At 40.8% G+C, this 17,141-nt stretch overlaps 2 protein-coding genes across 13 annotated transcripts in view; one reads left to right on the top strand and one right to left on the bottom strand.

Moving 5' to 3' along the window:
• Window positions 1–14,930, top strand: part of AVL9 (AVL9 cell migration associated) — a 95,635-nt gene extending 80,705 nt beyond the window's left edge. For all 3 annotated transcript variants that reach the window (XM_073008979.1, XM_038004802.2, XM_007981658.3), the window contains 4 exons: window positions 1,983–2,100; window positions 6,483–6,536; window positions 7,054–7,142; window positions 10,060–14,930. In XM_073008979.1, coding sequence (XP_072865080.1) covers window positions 1,983–2,100; window positions 6,483–6,536; window positions 7,054–7,142; window positions 10,060–10,175 — 377 coding nt within the window. In that variant the 3' untranslated portion in view covers window positions 10,176–14,930. The remainder of the gene's footprint in view (window positions 1–1,982; window positions 2,101–6,482; window positions 6,537–7,053; window positions 7,143–10,059) is intronic.
• Window positions 12,270–17,141, bottom strand: part of LOC103226253 (protein C-mannosyl-transferase DPY19L1) — a 104,902-nt gene continuing 100,030 nt past the window's right edge. For 9 of the 10 annotated variants that reach the window (XM_073008982.1, XM_073008989.1, XM_073008988.1 and 6 more), the window contains one exon: window positions 12,270–12,373. Coding sequence is in view for 1 of the 10 variants with exons in the window: in XM_073008985.1 (XP_072865086.1) it covers window positions 12,341–12,373 (33 nt within the window). In the remaining 9 variants the exon portion in view is untranslated. The remainder of the gene's footprint in view (window positions 12,374–17,141) is intronic. The other variant, XM_073008987.1, reaches the window with a different exon arrangement.

Here is a 17,141-nt window from a genome sequence, read left to right as displayed (position 1 = left end):
CTATCTCATTCCCCTTGGGAAAAAAATATATAAATAGTGAAAGTGGAGCTCTGCAATGAGCTTTTCACATTGGACATTTGGCAAATATTCATTAGAGTTGTTAAAAATGTGTTGAGCTTGTGTTGTTTCAATTAACCATTTTTTAAAATTGTGATGAAATACACATAGCATAAAATTTACCATCTTTACGATTTTTAAATGTACAGCTCCACAGTGGCATTAGATACATTCACATTGTTGTATCAGTAGATTTTTTAATCAACACCACCCCCACCGCCGCCGCCGCCACCACATGCTCCCAGGTTAGTTGTTCACCGTGCATATGAGGAGTTTTAAATCAGGTTTCAGGAGAGTTTTTCATTTGTAAAAGATAGCTGAGGAACAAGTCCTTGTTTGTTAATGGGATATTTTTAAATGTTTGCCACCACTACCAATGTAGCAGCTGAGACACCAAAATTAAATCCTTTAACCCCAAATCATTCAGTAATCTAGAAAGAAAACTTCAGTCTCCACTGTCATGTAGCTTAATTAATTGGCTTTTTTAAAAATATTTGCCCAGGAGGCTGTAAGCACTGAATAATAGTAGCTCACTTTTTTTTTTTGAACATTAAATATATGCAGGGACCAGTGTTCTGAGCACTTTACCTCTAGTAATTCATTTCATCCTCACAGCAATCCTGAAGGTAGGTACCTTGTCATCACCTTTTACAGAAGAGAAAATGAAGCCCACAGAGGTTAAATAGCTTGCTCATCCATCTGATAAGAGGCTTAGGTGGGATCTGATCCCAAACAGTTTGGCTTAGGCCCATATTCTTAACAACTAACAAGGTCAAATGAGGAAATTCAGCCCAATGAACTGCTTGAGGAACGTGTTCTTAGAACAACTTCTTTATGCTGTGTATGGAACTGTGTATCTCATTCATTTCCTTTCCTACCAACAAAAGGTACTTTGTATTTCACCTTCAAAGCAAACAACATGCAATTAATATATGAAGTAATAGCCATTTTTATCAGTTCTCCAAACCATTTCTGATCTTCCAAGTGGAGGAAACACACATGGATACTTTCCCATGGTATTGATAAAGCTGAAAACTTTATCTGTATATTCTTTTATGTCTTTTTTTTTTTTTTTTTTTTTGAGACGGAGTCTCACTCTTGTCGTCCAGTCTGGAGTGCTGTGGCGTGATCTTGGCTCACTGCAACCTCTATCTCCCAGTTTCAAGAGATTCTCTTGCCTCAGCCTCCTGAGTAGCTGGGACTACAGGTGCCTGCCACCGCGCCCGGCTAATTTTTGTATTTTTGGTAGAGATGGGGTTTCGCCATGTCGGCCAGGCTGGTCTTGAACTCCTGACCTCCGGTGATCCGCCCTGCTCGACCTCCCAAAGTGCTGGGATTACAGGCATGAGCCACCGTGCATGGCCTTTTTAAAGTGTTTTTGACAGTGAAATGCTAGGAAATTCAAGAATGAAACACCAAAAAGTCAAAGTCCAAAGAAGAGAACATCACGACTGAAAGAACCACTTTGTGTATTCATTCTTAATCTCTTTTTTTGTAGAAAAGTGGCATTTATAAAAAAGTAGAAAGATATCCCAATTGCCTATGCCATGCATATAAACCAGTATGTTTATTCACTGTCAGCATACAGTTTTTGATTAATTAATAATACTGTCCTCATAATGGTAAGGAGAACATGGAAATATTTTGGAGTTGTAAGGAACCTTGGAAAATATCTGGCTCAACCCTCTTATTTTCCAGTTAGGAAAATGAAGTTCTGAGTGATTAAGTGACTTGCCAAAGGCCACATAGCTCCTTAACAGGATATCTGGAACTAGATCCAAGTTTCCTGACATCTGGTAGGCTATCTCACCCAAATATGGGAGGGCAGGGGGATAAACTCATTCCTTGACCCTTTTTGGTTGTAGTCTTCACATCCCTGAATGGCTACAGCCCAGCTCAACTTCTTTCAAATATTTACTTGACAGATAATGAAAAGATATTATCGGACTATGGGACAACTTTTGTTACAGCATGGAAGAATACTCACAACTACAGGGTGTGGAACAGCAACAAGCATCCAGCACTTGCAGAAATAAATCCAAAGTAAGCACATCCACTGAAGATTGTAGTACATAATGGTTGGTTTACGAGTGCCCAATACAAAGAAAAATCTATTTTAACTTTGATATTGTGAATATCTTCAAGAATCCCCTTAAGTAGGTCATAAAAAGGCTCCCAAATATAGAGAAACAGCTTAGAAACTGCTTCCATATTCAGATTGTTATTCAAAAAGCATGAGCATTATGGGAAGAACTGACATTTCCCTGGCTCTCGATGTGATTCAGAGAGGAAGTCCCTGGCACTCGGTGATGCTCAGTACACAGTGATTCTTCTCTCTTTCCCTAGAGCTGTTCTTTACCAGAATGGTTCAACAAGATAGAATCCTAGAAGGAAATACCACTGGTTTACTGCATGCGTAAAACTAGGAGGCTATTTTAAAACATGACGTATGCGAAACCAATTAAAGTTAATATCTGGGGCTGGGCTCATGCCTGTAATCCCAGCACTTTGGGAGGCCGAGGTGGGCAGATCACCTGAGGTCGGGAGTTCAAGAGCAGCCTGGCCAACATGCTGAAACCCCATCTCTACTAAAAATACAAAAAAAATTAGCCAGATGTGGTAGTGGGTGCCTGTAATCCCAGCTATTTGGGAGGCTGAGGCAGGAGAATCCCTTGAATCCGGGAGGTAGAGGTTGCAGTGAGCCGAGATCATGCCATTACACTCCAGCCTGAATAACATGAGGGAGACTTTGTCTCAAAAAAAAAAAAAAAGTTAATATTTGGATTACTGGATATATGGTCAGACCTGATTTCCACATCATACTCTAAGGTTCAACAAAACTTAATACCTGCTGCAATACTGAATGTTGATGATGAAGGCTTTATCCCACATAGACATAAAAGGCCGTTGATTAGAGCCATTATGAAACAATAACATTTGTGTGTGAAGACAACAGAGAGCATCGAAGGAGATATAGTGTATATAGGAACTTGTTTTCCAAATTAAAAGATAAGGCCTAGCGCAGTGGCTCACGCCTGTAATCCCAGCACTTTGGGAGGCTGAGGCAGGTGGATCACAAGGTCAGGAGATCAAGACCATCCTGGCTAATGATGTGAAACCCTGTATCTACTAAAAATACAAAAAAATTAGCCAGGCGTGGTGGCAGGCGCCTATAGTCCCAGCTACTTGGGAGGCTGGGGCAGGAGAATGACGTGAACCCGGGAGGTGGAGCTTGCAGTGAGCTGAGATTGCGCCACTGCACTCCAGCCTGGGTGACAAAGCGAGACTCTGTCTCAAAAAAAAAAAATAAAATAAAAATTAAAAAGATGATGTGGTTTTTTATAATGATACAAGCATACACCATTTTCCTTTTTTTTTTTTTGAAACGGAGTCTCACTCTGTTGCCCAGGCTGGAGTGCTGGTGCGATCTCGGCTCACTGCAACCTCTGCCACCCAGGTTCAAGCAATTTTTCTGCCTCAGCCTCCTGACTAGCTGGGATTACAGGCACTTCCCACCAGGTCCGGCTAATTTTTGTATTTTTAGTAGAGACGGGGTTTCACCATCTTGGCCAGGCTATTCTTGAACTCCTGACCTCGTGATCCACCTACCTTGGCCTCCCAAAGTGCTGGGATTACAGGCGTGAGCCACCATGCCCAGCCAAGCATGCACCATTTTCATTTGTATTTTAAACTTCTTGGGACTAGAGTTAACTTTTCTAATGTGATTTAAGACATGCTAGAAAGGATACTTTGCTGCACACACACTCATACACACCCCAGATATTTAAGCCATAGCAACCTGGGGAAGTATCTGCATGAGTAAAGTGGTACACAGAGGGTTTTGGGTAACATGTCTGTTAAGCTTTGCTTATGCATCAAGAAAAATAACCAAGGAGCTGGGCACATTGGCGTGTGCTTATAGTCCCAGCTACTTGGGAGACTGAAGCGGGAGGATTACTTAAACCCAAGGTTTCAAGGCCAGCCTAGGCAACATAATGAGACCCCATCTTTTAAAGTAAAAATGACTAGGTTCAGCACCAATTTTGGTGAATTTAATCATCACACTTGGCTGTAGCAGAATCATATATTGCCATTTGACTATAGTAAAAACAGCAAATTAAAAGGCAAAACCATTTTAATAGTATTAAATGAAAGGGCTGAGTTCAAAGTGTTCTCCCTCACTGACTACAAAGTCTCTATTCTCAACATGCTGAAGGGAAACAGATGTGGAGGTGCTTAGCAGGATGGCACTCACAGGGTGGTGCTGGGAAGGCAGGTCAACCTTGACTGTCCAAGCAGTCAACACGCAGAGCCATCCCAGTCTGCTCCCTGGGCCCTGCACTGGGAGGCCTGGTCAGATCTTTATCTGTCAGTACATCTGGTGCTTTTAACTTGAACCAGCTCTATAGATGTTAGTACAGGTCCAAAAAGCCTTAGCTGAAATGAGTTTTAAAAGGATTATGAAATAGTGCTTAGAAGAACATGTGAAGAAATTGAAGCTATTTAGATTGAAAAGAAGGCTGAAGAATGACTTGTTAACTGAAATATATAGGTAAGGAAATCACGCAGATATGATAGTGCAGGCAAGGGAGAACTTCCTTTTCGTTCTCTGAAGGTTCACTGGAAAGTCAGCTGACAAAGGCAGATTAATAGGAGAAATGGCATGCAAATTTATTAATGTGCATGAGGGAGAGCTACAGGGTGACTGGATTGTGTACCCAGCTTCACACTTAGCAGCCCTCAGAGAGAACTGATGGTAAATGTTTCTTTCAGACCTTTAAAGGTGTCAGACACTCAGTTCATCTTTCCTGTATCTTGATATTGGAGGGCCTCAGAGCAAACCAGGCTGCATTAATGCAGATTTTCTCCACAGATGCAAATCTGTCCCCAAAAAGACAGCTTTTCAGTTATGCTTGCATTTCCAGCCCTTCTGAATAGCCATCTTGAAATATATCAAAGAAGTATATTTTGGGATGAATAGTTAGTTTTCTTCAATAGCAAATTTTCAACGTTTTTACCAAATTAAAAATAACAAATGCAGCCAGGCCTGGTGGCTCACGCCTGTAATTCTAGCACTTTGGGAGGCCGAGGGGGGTGGATCACATGGGCTCAGGAGTTCAAGACCAGCCTGGGCAACATTGTGAAATCCTGTCTCTACTAGAAATACAAAAAATTAGCTGGGCATGGTGGTACATGCCTATAATCCCAGCTACTCAGGAGGCTGAGGCAGGAGAATCGCTTGAACCTGGGAGGCAGGTTGCAGTGAGCCGAGATTGCGCCACTGCACTCCAGCCTGGGTAACAGTGAGACTCTGTCTCAAAAAAATAAAATAAGAAATGCTAGACTTCTGTTGTTATCAGAGGGTATCATTTAGAAATATTTCAAACTAATTATAACTTTTGAGAAGTATGAAACCCTTTAACTCTTAAAGATTAGGGAAGGTAGCATTCTAACTTAACAAGCAGCAGGCATATTTCATCCCTTAAATATAGCCATTCCAGAACATAGAGAATGATCAAGTGATGTGTCAGTATTCCAATCCTGTGATTCAGGAATCTAGGAATAAGAAGTGTTGCATATGCTTACTTTGCGCCATGAAGAGTAGTTTGTTGTCATTTGAAGAACCATTAATTTTATAAGTAGCTATGGATTTTACTAGGGTCACTTTCTTTGTTACACCTTGACAGAAGGACCCCTGAGATAAGAATTGGGTATTTATTGACCCCTCCATTTTATGTGGTCAAGTTTCTTGATTTTTTTTTTTCCTACTGCCTGTATAATTGCAGAATGCCTGATTTTTATATATATGTATTTTTTTCTTTTAATATAATGGAAATAGGGAAGTCTGAATAATGTATTTTCTTACAAAAATAACGATAGTGCTGGTTTTTTTTAAGACCTGCCTTTTGAGCTGCTTTTCTAACAGAAAGTAGAGATTTTGTTGATCCATCCACAAATACTTGCATAACCAGTAGCACACATTTGTAAGACGGCCAGGATCAAGGTATGATCTATGACCATGTCCTAAAACCAGTGACTCACCTTGACTGTCCTGGGGAACTTGTAAAAAATGTTGATGCTTGAGCCCCACCCAAGACAGACCAAATAGATTAGAATGTCAGGACAGCACTAACACAGGCTACACACACACACACACACACACGCACACAAAACACATAACACACCTGTTTTACAAGTGAGGAAACTAAAGCTCAGAGGGGTTAGGTAATCTTTTCTGGATGTCATCACTGTAAGTGGAGAGCTGTGATCAAAGCCAAGTTTCCTGATACCAAATTCAGCACTGCCACCCAGCTGTGTCGTCCATGAGAAGTTTACTAATATTTTCTTGTGATAACTCTTTTTTGCAGCCTTCTTGGTAAATACTGATAGTTTAAACGCAAACTTTTTTTTTTTTTTTTTTACAGCCATCCATTTCAGGGCCAATACTCAGTATCAGACATGAAGTTAAGATTCTCACAGTAAGTACTTAAAGAAAATACTGGGAAAATTCTTAATTCTGAATTTATGCCATGTGTTTCATTGCTATTTGGGGATTGTTTTTCTCTACTTGATAGACTTATGCTTCAAATAGTAACCAAATATGTGCATAACATTCTTTAGCTCAGCGGTGTGTTATGTTTCAAAGTGAAAACACCACTCTTCCATAGAGGATGGTGTGAACTAGTAATAGGATTTACCATTTTTATTTTGGTGAAGTGCTTTTAGCAAACCATGGCTGTCAGAGAGATGTAGCCAGCCATACATACATCCTTATGTCCTCACCACTTTTTGGCTCATCTGTATGTTCTTCTCATGTATTCTGAAAATGCACATGCTTAAAAGGTTAATAAATTCATAACAAATAATTTAGCTTCTTAGTAATTCTAATTTGGGATGGTTACAGAGTGATTATTGTGTGTGTGTCTACATATGTCTGTATGCATGTGTGAGATTTTTTAAAAATTGTACTTAACACTTCTTTTATCTTTTACCCAGTTCTGTTCAGAATAGTGAACGTGGCAAAAAAATTGGAAATGTCATGGTCACAACTAGCCGGAATGTTGTGCAAACAGGAAAAGCTGTTGGTAAGACATGCCTTTAGCCAGGAACAAATTGGAGTCACAACACATCCATTTTCTATCTTTAATATGTAATTGATAAAACAAACATAAAGTTGTAAAGATGTATGTTATCACATAGTAATACGAGAGTTTTTAAAATTTTTGTCTTATTCATTTGAAAAATTCCAAATTCCAAAAGGTCAAACTCCATTACATCTAATAGAGAGTGACAGCATTTTCTGATGAAGTCACTGTTTTGTTACCAAGATTCAAGCTTCACCAGAGTTTTCTTCCCCCATTCCCTGTGCTGTCCACAGTTCTTTATAAATGGCAGAGACTCATAATAAAAGTAGGCATTAGGAACTACTGTCCTCTAAGGTAGTATTACACAATAAAGAAAATGAAGCCAACAGTTGGTTTTTCGAAAAGGTCAACAATATTTATAAAATCTTTACAGACTGGTAAAGATAAAAAGAAAGAAGATACAAATTACTAACATTAGGAATGAAAGAGGGACATTAGTGTAGTTCTTACAGAAATTAAAAGAACAGAAAATAGGGGAATATTGTGAACAACTTTATGCTAATAAATTTAACAACATAAATGAAATATACAAATTCTTTTAAAGATTCGCATTACTGAAACAGTTGCAAAAAGAAAATATGAATAGCCCTATTATCTATTAAAGAAATTGGGCTGAATGCAGTGGCTCATACCTGTAATCCCAGCACTTTGGGAGGCTGAGGTGGGAGGATTGCTTGAGTCCAGGACTTCAAGACCAGCCTGGGCAACATAGTGAGACCCCATCTCTACAAAAAAATGTGAAAAGTCAGTAGGCATGGTGGTGTGTGCCTGTAGTCCCAGCTACTGAAAAGGCTGAAGTGGGAGGATTGTTTGAGCCCAGGAAGTCAAGGCTCACTGCGCTCCAGCCTGGGTGACAGAGCAAGAGTCTTAAAAACAGAAAGAAATTAGTTGACTTTAAATGAAATGCCATAAGGTTTTTAATTTAAACCAGGCTGCCCAGGTGGCTTCAGTTTGAACTCTGTCAAATGTTTAAGGAAGAAATAATACTAGTTTTATACAAAATCTTTAAATAAGGTAATACTCCCCAACTCATTTGATGAGGCCAGTATTAATATCAAAGTCAGACAAATGGTAGCATGTTCTTCTGCACCTAGCTTTTTTTGCTTAAAATATTTTGAATATTGTTCCACATCAGTTCTAACATTTTTCATTCCTTTTCTATATTTTTAACTTTTATTTTGATGTAGTTTCAAATTTGAACATTGCAACAGTGCAAGAAAATCCTAGTTATCTCTGATTCACCAATTATTTACATTTTGCCCCATCTGCTTTGTCATACAATGTGTTGTAAAAATAGGGCATTACTACTTCCCTAGCTTCTGAAAGAGGTTGACTAACCATTACTGAACACAATTCAAAAGCCCCAGAACTAGGTAATCTTTGTGTAGGGGTTCTTATATCCCCAGTTTTCTGAATACCTAGAGAGAGACAGAAAACTCTACAGACTCATTTGTAAAGACAAACACAGAACACACAGCACTACCACTAGGTTAGTTTTATTGCAAAGGAATGGAATTTAGCACACAAACATTTATTTCCAAACAATATGCCTTTGACTTATTTTGAATTTTTATTTTTTAATAGAAAAATTATGCTATATTATAGATTATTATAGATACATTATTATACATTATTAATTTTTAGTGATGCTGCTACTGATAGTTAAATTCTAAAGGCAAATCTCTTCTATACTCTCCTCTCCAAGAACAGTGGGAATGTATTAGTCAACTTAAATAATTTCACTTAGCATCACCTTTTTTTCTGAGACAGGGTCTCACTCTGTTGCCCAAGCTGAAGTGCAATATAGTGCGATCTTGGCTCACTGCAACCTCTGCAACCCCGGCGGGATCCTCCTGCCTCAACCTACCAAGTAGCTGGGACTACGGGCATGTGCCATCATGCCTGGCTAGTTTTTCTATTTTTTGTAGAGAGAGGGTTTCGCCATGTTTCCCAGTCTGTCTCGAATTCCTGTACTCAAGCTAACCGCCCGTCTCGGCTTCCCAAAGTGCTGGGATTACAGGTGTGAGCCACCATGCCTGGCCTAACATCAACTTTTGAGATAATGTTCTATAAAACACAATAGACCTGGGGCAGACAGAGCTCTATACATCTTTGTTTAACATAACTTCATTTTAGATGACAAAAGCACATTTCCCTAAAACAACCTAACCACTCTTCCCTGTTTAGGTGGTTATTGATTATCAAGTTGGTATTTAAGATACACAAAGCAGTTTGACTTTTTAAGCTCTCTAATAATTCTGATACATAGCCAGTGTTGCCAGCACTGAGGGTATTAAAGAAACAGTATACTTTCATAATGCTTAGGCAAGTAGGCTCCTATGCTAAAAAATCATCTATTTTTCCTTAAGACTTTCCCATGGAAAGGGATTGTTTTGAAATTAAAAATTTAAATGATATTTTGGCTACTATTAACATATTGGTGTAGTTCTAGTGAATTAACATTTATTGGCTGGGCACAGTGGCTCACCCTCTGATCCCAACACTTTGGGAGGCTGAGGCAGGAGGATCACTTGAGCCAAGTGTTTAAGACCAGCCTGGGCAACATGAGACCTTGTCTCTACAAAAAACCAAAAAATTACCCAGGTGTGGTCACACATGCCTGTGGTCCCAGCTACTTGGTAAGCTGAGGTGGGAGGATCACGAGCCCAAGATGTCAAGGCCGCAGGGAGCCGTGACCACTCCGCTGCATTCCAGCCTGGGCGACAGAGCAAGACGCTGTCTCAAAAAACATTTCAAAAAATTTTTTAATTAAAAATGTATTAATTATGTTGGTCTTTCACTGTCTTGTAACAAAAGTTAAGACATTTTTCCTTTTGTTTTTCTCCTCTCCATCCAGGCCAGTCAGTTGGAGGAGCTTTTTCCAGTGCAAAGACAGCTATGTCTTCGTGGCTTTCCACTTTCACCACTTCCACCTCCCAAAGCCTCACTGAGCCACCGGATGGGAAGCCTTGAGCAGGGCGTCAGAAGCTGCTATTGCTTTCTGAGGTTTAAGTGTCCCCTGTCTGTCTGCTGCTCCCAGGCTGTTATCAGCCACAGATCCACAGCAGGGGACCGTATGTCGAACTGTTTACATGGACGGTTGCTCTAAGTGAATGTTTCAGGATGCCGAAATGATGAAATCACAGCCATAGCAGGGATGGCTTTCCAGGTTGGGGTTTCAATTGACTACTTTTATTTCAGTCTGAGCCTGATTAAAACATACAGTGAACCCTCTAATGAATTTTGAGTTCTGATACTGTACATTGGTTTACTTTAGAAGAGTTTTTACTTATGTAAATTTTGTTCTGTTTTGGTGTTTGAATATCTAGATGGTCATTGTAATTTATACTTGCTAAAATTAATTTATATTACCATTTTCTCTAAAGTTGGCCTTAAAATGTTCTTATAAAGTGAAGGGGTCATACAGTTGGGCCTTTATTATTTTGCTGAATTCTATGATGATTTTTTTTGCTTTCTACCCACAAAACATTTATTAATTCACTTCCTCCCAAACACATGAAAGTCAGGGGTAGTAGTTCTGAGGATTGGGTGTTTTATGTTTTTAGTTTGTTCTTTCCACATCCTTAAAAACTTGCTTTCAGACATCAAGGAGTATCACTGTGCTTTCCTCCTCTTTATAACCGTGCAGGTGGGAGTGCAGAGTGATGGTTCAGTGACACTGAAGCAGTTTAACATGAATGTGTCTGTAGGGCAATACTTTCAAAGACCTATGTGTTTATTTTTCAACCACAGTCATGTTGCAGTCTTTTACAAGCACTTTTTTTAATCCAGAGTTTGTGCCATCTGTTTCACTTTTTTTGTAGCGGGGACAGGGTCCCGCTATATTGCCCAGGCTGGAGTGCAGTGGCGCCATCTCGGCTCGCTGCAACCTCCATCTCCCAGGTTCAAGCAATTCTTGTACCTCAGCCTCTCAAGTAGCTGGGATTATGGACATGCACCACCACACCCAGCTAATTTTTATATTTTTAGTAGAGACGGGGTTTCACCATGTTGGCCAGGCTGGTCTTGATCTCCTGGCCTCAAGTGATCTGTCTGCCTCAGCCTCCCGAAGTGCTGGGATTACAGGCATGAGCCGCTGCGCCTGGCCTGTTTCTTTTTTAAACAGTTTTCTATTGGGTGTTTGCAGACCTACAGCTTTTCTCGTAGTCTTATTCTTCATAAAGCTTTTCAAAGCACTTAGTCTTCTACTTCCCTAACTGAAAGCCCTCCTATAATCAATCCCTACCCGCTTCTATGAGTATTTTAAAAGAAAAGCAAGGTGACTGTATTAAATAGAAATCTCATCTTAGTTTATATTCATCAAAGTAAGAGGCAAGAGAAGAAAACTGCAGCCTTGACATCTGTCATCTGAGAAAGGACATCTGGTTTCATGTTAGGTACATACATGCATGTGCGTGCCATCTACTGATGATCTGTACACAGCTGGACCTTGTGTGTTTGCCATGCTCAGCTCTCATTTGCTTTTCAAGGAGACCTGGGATGGGTGTTCTCAGAGAGTACTTACGGGGAAAAGACTGCCTTTTCAGTAACAAAGGATACTTGGGAAATACATTGTGAGTATGATCTATCCCAGATTGCTGGGGAGTTAAAGGAGGGCACTGATTATATTTGGTTTATTCCTCACGAAATGTTTAAGAAGTAAATGCTCCCAAGGCATTTGAAATGAACATAGAAACATAATCTAAATATCTCTAAATTTTCCACTTTGTGTTTTCTAAACACAAATTGTATTACCCATTTGAGCATAACTCAAGAATTCAGCAATGATAAACTGAAGGGCTGAATGTAAGAACTCCATTAATTCCACTTCTTCCAAGAAAGTTAACCTCAGGAAATACTGTTTGAATAGAAGAAAGTAATACCAAACAAAACCTTAAACAGTACTCTAATCTTTTTGTGCTGAGACTGAATTCATTCTAACATCTTGTTGTTTCTCAAGGACCACATCATTCGTTGGAGCATGATAGTGTGATTTGTGTGCAATTGTTACCTCTCAGCTGCTGAAGTTCACACTTCAGGGATCTAGGAGCCCTGTGAGGGGTCATCCAGCGAGATGCTGATTTGTCTTTCAGCTGGTATGGTTTCTATGATCGGGGTCAACTCCCATTTCTCACCCTTCAAAAGCAGCCCAGCTCATGCTTTGGAATCCACTGAAATAAAAATAGTTACATCAAGTTTAACTTTCTTTAATACCACTTTTTCCCCATTTGAATATACACTTTGATCGGACTTTCTATTAACATTTCTAGCTAACAGTTTGATTCTTAGTGGTCACTTTACTGACTTTCAGCATAAAACAAGTATCTCAGAAAATACAGCTTTCATCATAGAAGTGGTCAAAAGACCATAGCTATATTTCCTTCAGGCTCTAGGAGGTGGAGTTTTTCAAGGAACACTGGCCCTTGTATTATTGGCAGGAGCCCCAGGGCAGTTCGCACAAAGGCAGGAAGCCTCACCCCTGGTCCTGTGACCGCCCCCGCCCCCCCCCCCCCCCCCCCCCCAGATACTTCAGGCTTGGATTCTAGGCTCCAAGTGGCCAGCATAGAAGCAGCAGCCTCTCTCCAAACCCTATGGCTCTGTGAGCCATAGGAGCCACCACTAGGCCATCTTCTGACACAGCCCTGGTAAAGGTGTGTGTGTTGTTGGCCAAACTTGCCCCAGTGCTTGCTAAGGCTTGTGTGTCTAAGAACTGAGTATTTGTACCTAGGTGTGAGGGAACCAGGGTCAGCCAGCCTTTTTCAGATGTGCCAGGCACACACACTACATCAATGTCTTGGTGGTGGCTTCACTGCTATCCAGGTGACTTAAAAGTTTGGAAAATGTCCCTGGTATACTTCAATTCCTACTAGATATTGTAATGACAATGGTGTAGGTAAGGAAGAGAGTTAAAGCTACCAGTTGTGGAACAGAAATAGTTGCATGTCCAAAGGCGGCTTAGAATGATTGTGCATATGCATTTGGCTCACATAACCAGCATGAATAGTCTCTTCCCAAATCCGTTAGCGATTACCCCCTGGCCAAGCACAGCCCTAAAACAATTCTCATCCACTTTCCTGTTAAGAAACACAGCAGCAATATACTTTGGCAGCAAACCTGAGCATATGATGTGACTTACTCAACCTTATCTTCCTTTCCAAATTGTATACGAAGCGTCTGATGTTTTTTAGAATAATTTCCTTTGGAAAGCCAAGGAGAAAGCAAATTCGGAAGAGAAGTGAGAAATTGTTGCCTGGCTGAGGAATAAGGTGCTTAAAATCTGAATGAAAGTATTTTGAGAGCAGTATTTCATGTGCTAAGGGTTATAAGAATTCTTTTAGAAAGCAGTTAGAATGTTACTCTGCTAGTTACAAGTTTTAAAGTCACGCTATAGCATTATCGCCCTGGTAGGTAGGTTTTGTTATTGTTTTATATTTTGTGAATAAACGTTTTGTAGAAGTTACAGCTAGTGGTCTTTTCCCTCCAGAGCCAGTGATGAGTGCTGGAGCACTTCAGCTCTGGAAGGGGTGAGTGTTCTGACCTTTAACCACATGAACTTACCTGTGTCAGCAGTTGTGGAAAGTAGCCTGTTAGGACAGCAGCTGCTAAGCATTGCCTGGTATTTTAGTGGGGAGATGGTTGGGACTTTTAATGGCATCAACACTTGCATGCTCTGAATCTTTGATTAGAGATGAGGTGCCATTCGTGGCATTTCCACCCCGTCTCGTGGTAGCCTTTAAAAGTGGTAGAAGATGCTACCCTAATTCCCTGAGGATGATTGTCATTCCATGCAGCGTAATGTGCCGCGAGGAGTTTTCTCATTCCAGTTCTTTGGACTTCGTAACATTGGAATTGTTTTTCCATAATTTCCAGCATTCCATAAATATTTGTCAAGGACAAAGGAATGTGGATGTGTATTCTTTTCATATGAATGACTTTGTACACATGACTTCCTGCTTTCATTATGAAGGAGGGGAAACTAGCTCCCTTATATGGTAACTCCAAAGTTAAAAAATTGTGCATGTCTGAGGGGTTGAATATATTTTGTAAAACTAAATACATTTGTATTTCTGTGCTGTTCTAAAGTTTACCTTTTTACTTATATGAAAGATATAGAAACTATATATTTAAATCATGTAAATGGAACAGTGTAGGGGGTTTTCCCGATCTTATTTTTCATCAGCTTCTCACACCCATGTAGTATGCTGCTCAGATTTTTTCGTGTGTGCAATATGAACATTTGAACATTTCAGTCAGATACTGAGCCAGAAAAGGTAATTGAAGTTTTCAGAAAGCTTCTGTGCTTAGAAAATATTTTGTTGTTTTCTTAAAATAATAGTATTTTGTAGCTGGAAGAATAAGATCAAGGCTTACATGTTTCAGGCCCCTTGGTCACTGGTTCCCGAATTTAGGAAACATTGGATTAATGAGTTGGTGAAGGCATTTAGTGGTTACAAAAATAGTTTAAATATTTACAATTAAAGGCTTTTCACAAACCTTTTCTAAGAAAATTTAGCTGAGAAAACTTAAAAAGTTTTCTAAGGAAGTTTAGCCCGTGTCACGTGTTTTGATCAGAAAGGTATTTTCTCTTTGCTAGTTTTAAAGTTTGTACTAGTTTTTTTTTTAATTGTTAAAATTATAAATCACGTCTAATCATACTGAATTGTAAAACTTCTATTGTATCTTTATTTTAAGCGTAAATGAGAATAAAATGATCCTGTTCGCCCTGCCTACTGTTGAACTTGACCTGTCCTTCTAGAAGTACCCTGTGTGTTGTCCATGTGGTTTCTGTCCTCCTTCACAGTTCAACAGCAGCTTCGTTTATTAAGAAACCACACAGAATGAACTAAAGACTCATGACTCATTTACTCTCATTTTGACATCACTTTGACGGTGGTCCCTCAGCTTTCAAGGCGGTGAGCTCTGCAGGAAGAGCCCCTTAGCTTCTATGGAATGCTAAGTGCAGGGAGCTGCACAAAGTATCAAGCAGAGCTTGGTCACAAGATAATGTCTCATTAGGACATTGTCCCAAGCAACCCATTTTGCACCTGGACCGATAAGTGTCAAGAGAGCCCTTGATATTTCCACTGAGGACTCCTGGCACATTTTCATGTATACATTCATGTACTGGGTTCCCTTACAACTGTTCCACAAAATGGGCTTTGGGATATGCTTCACAGAAGAAGTGAACAAACTTCCTTGCCCCCTGGGAATGGGTGCTTCGAGTGCTGCTGCAGGGTTGAGCTGAAGTTACCAGTGTTCTTTGATGTGGACTGAGAGCCCTGGAGCTGATGAAATAACTTGAGGACAGTGGAGGTGCTTCTACTCAGGGAAAGGAAGGCATCTCCTTCCCTTTGCAGATGTCCCCCTCAGACTGAGCTCTGCTGTGGGGGTGTGCTGGGTCCCCTATCACCCACCAGGGAACAGCTGCCCACCCTTCATTCTGATAGGAGTTGCAGTTAATCTGGTAACATCTGGAAGGAGTGTGATTAGGGAGCCTATTCTTTCCAAGGAAAGTTCTTTCTATCCTTCATGAAGGGCTTCTCTCTGCCTGAGGTAATGTACACAGGGTTGGGGAAGCCGCTGCAGCAGGACTGACCTGTCCAATGTCACCAACAGATCCTCACGTGGCACGCATAGACACTTTGTATGATCATGAAGATCAGAATGGTCGCGTTGTGTTCTTGATCCCATAAACACCTGCCTTTGGAACCACTGACATCCCAACATAACATAATTAGGATTCAAATGTTTTTAAATGTTTCATTGGACTGGGCTGCACTCCTGGAGCACACAGATGTAGGCCAGGCCTGGAAAAATGATGAAAGCCACTTAATTTAATTAAATGCTGATCATTGTTCAGGGCAAGTGATGGGTTCATAAGGGCTTCTAAGACTATTCTGTTTGTGTATGTTGGAGAATTTCCATAATGAAGAGTTAAAAACTACTTGCTAGCCATTAAACAACTTCATTACCCATGAAAAGCCACCAGTTCCTGTGTGGCGGACCCTGAGTGCCTGACTTAGGAATTGGCTTAATTTCGTAGCTTCCCCACAGATGCCCTGGCCTCCACAAGCCCCCTTACCAACTGAAACCTTGGCTGCTGCTGTTGCCTTCCCATCCTTCTAGTTGTTGGAGGAGCACTACTGAGAGAACCTGTAGTACATAGTAATCAAAGACGCAGCCCCAACCTCTCTTCCTACTGAAAGTCTTCCCCAGGCTACTCTGAGTCCTTTCTAATACCTGAATTCTCAGGGGCCAGTGGCTCACGCCTGTAATCCTGAACACTTTGGGAGGCTAAGGCAGGAAGATTGCTTGGGCCCAGGAGTTTTGAGACCAGCCTGGGCCACATAGGGATACCTCGTATCTACAAAAAATTTAAAAATTAGCTGAAGGCCAGGTGCAGTGGCTCACACCTGTAATCCCAGCACTTTGGGAGGCTGCAGTGGGCAGATCACCTGGGGTCAGGAGTTCGAGACCAGCCTGACCAACATGGAGAAACCCTGTCTCTACCAAAAATACAAAATTAGCTTTTTGTATTTGGGCGTGGTGGCGGGCGCCTGTAATCCCAACTACTCGGGAGGCTGAGGTAGGAGAATCGCTTGAACTCGGGAGGCAGAGGTTGCAGTGAGCAGAGATCGAGCCATTGCACTCCAGCCTGGGCAACAAGGGTGAAACTCCATCTCAAAAAAAAAAAGAAAAAAAATGAGCTGGGGATGGTGGCATCTTCCTCTAGTCCCAGCTACGTGGGGGTGAGGGGGTGGGCTCAGGTGAGAGGATCACTGAAGCCAGGACGTCAAGGCTGCCATGAGCCATGATTGCACCACTGCCCTTCAGCTTGGGCAACAGAACGAGACTCTCTCTCAAAAAAATAAAATAATAAAATACCTGGATTCAGTACTTACTGAGGACTATGTAAAGTGGTGCTTCCCAATCTTGGGG

Source organism: Chlorocebus sabaeus, chromosome 21, assembly GCF_047675955.1.
Source record: "Chlorocebus sabaeus isolate Y175 chromosome 21, mChlSab1.0.hap1, whole genome shotgun sequence".
Taxonomy (NCBI): Eukaryota; Metazoa; Chordata; class Mammalia; order Primates; family Cercopithecidae; genus Chlorocebus; species Chlorocebus sabaeus.
This window is presented reverse-complemented; position numbering and strand designations above follow the sequence as displayed.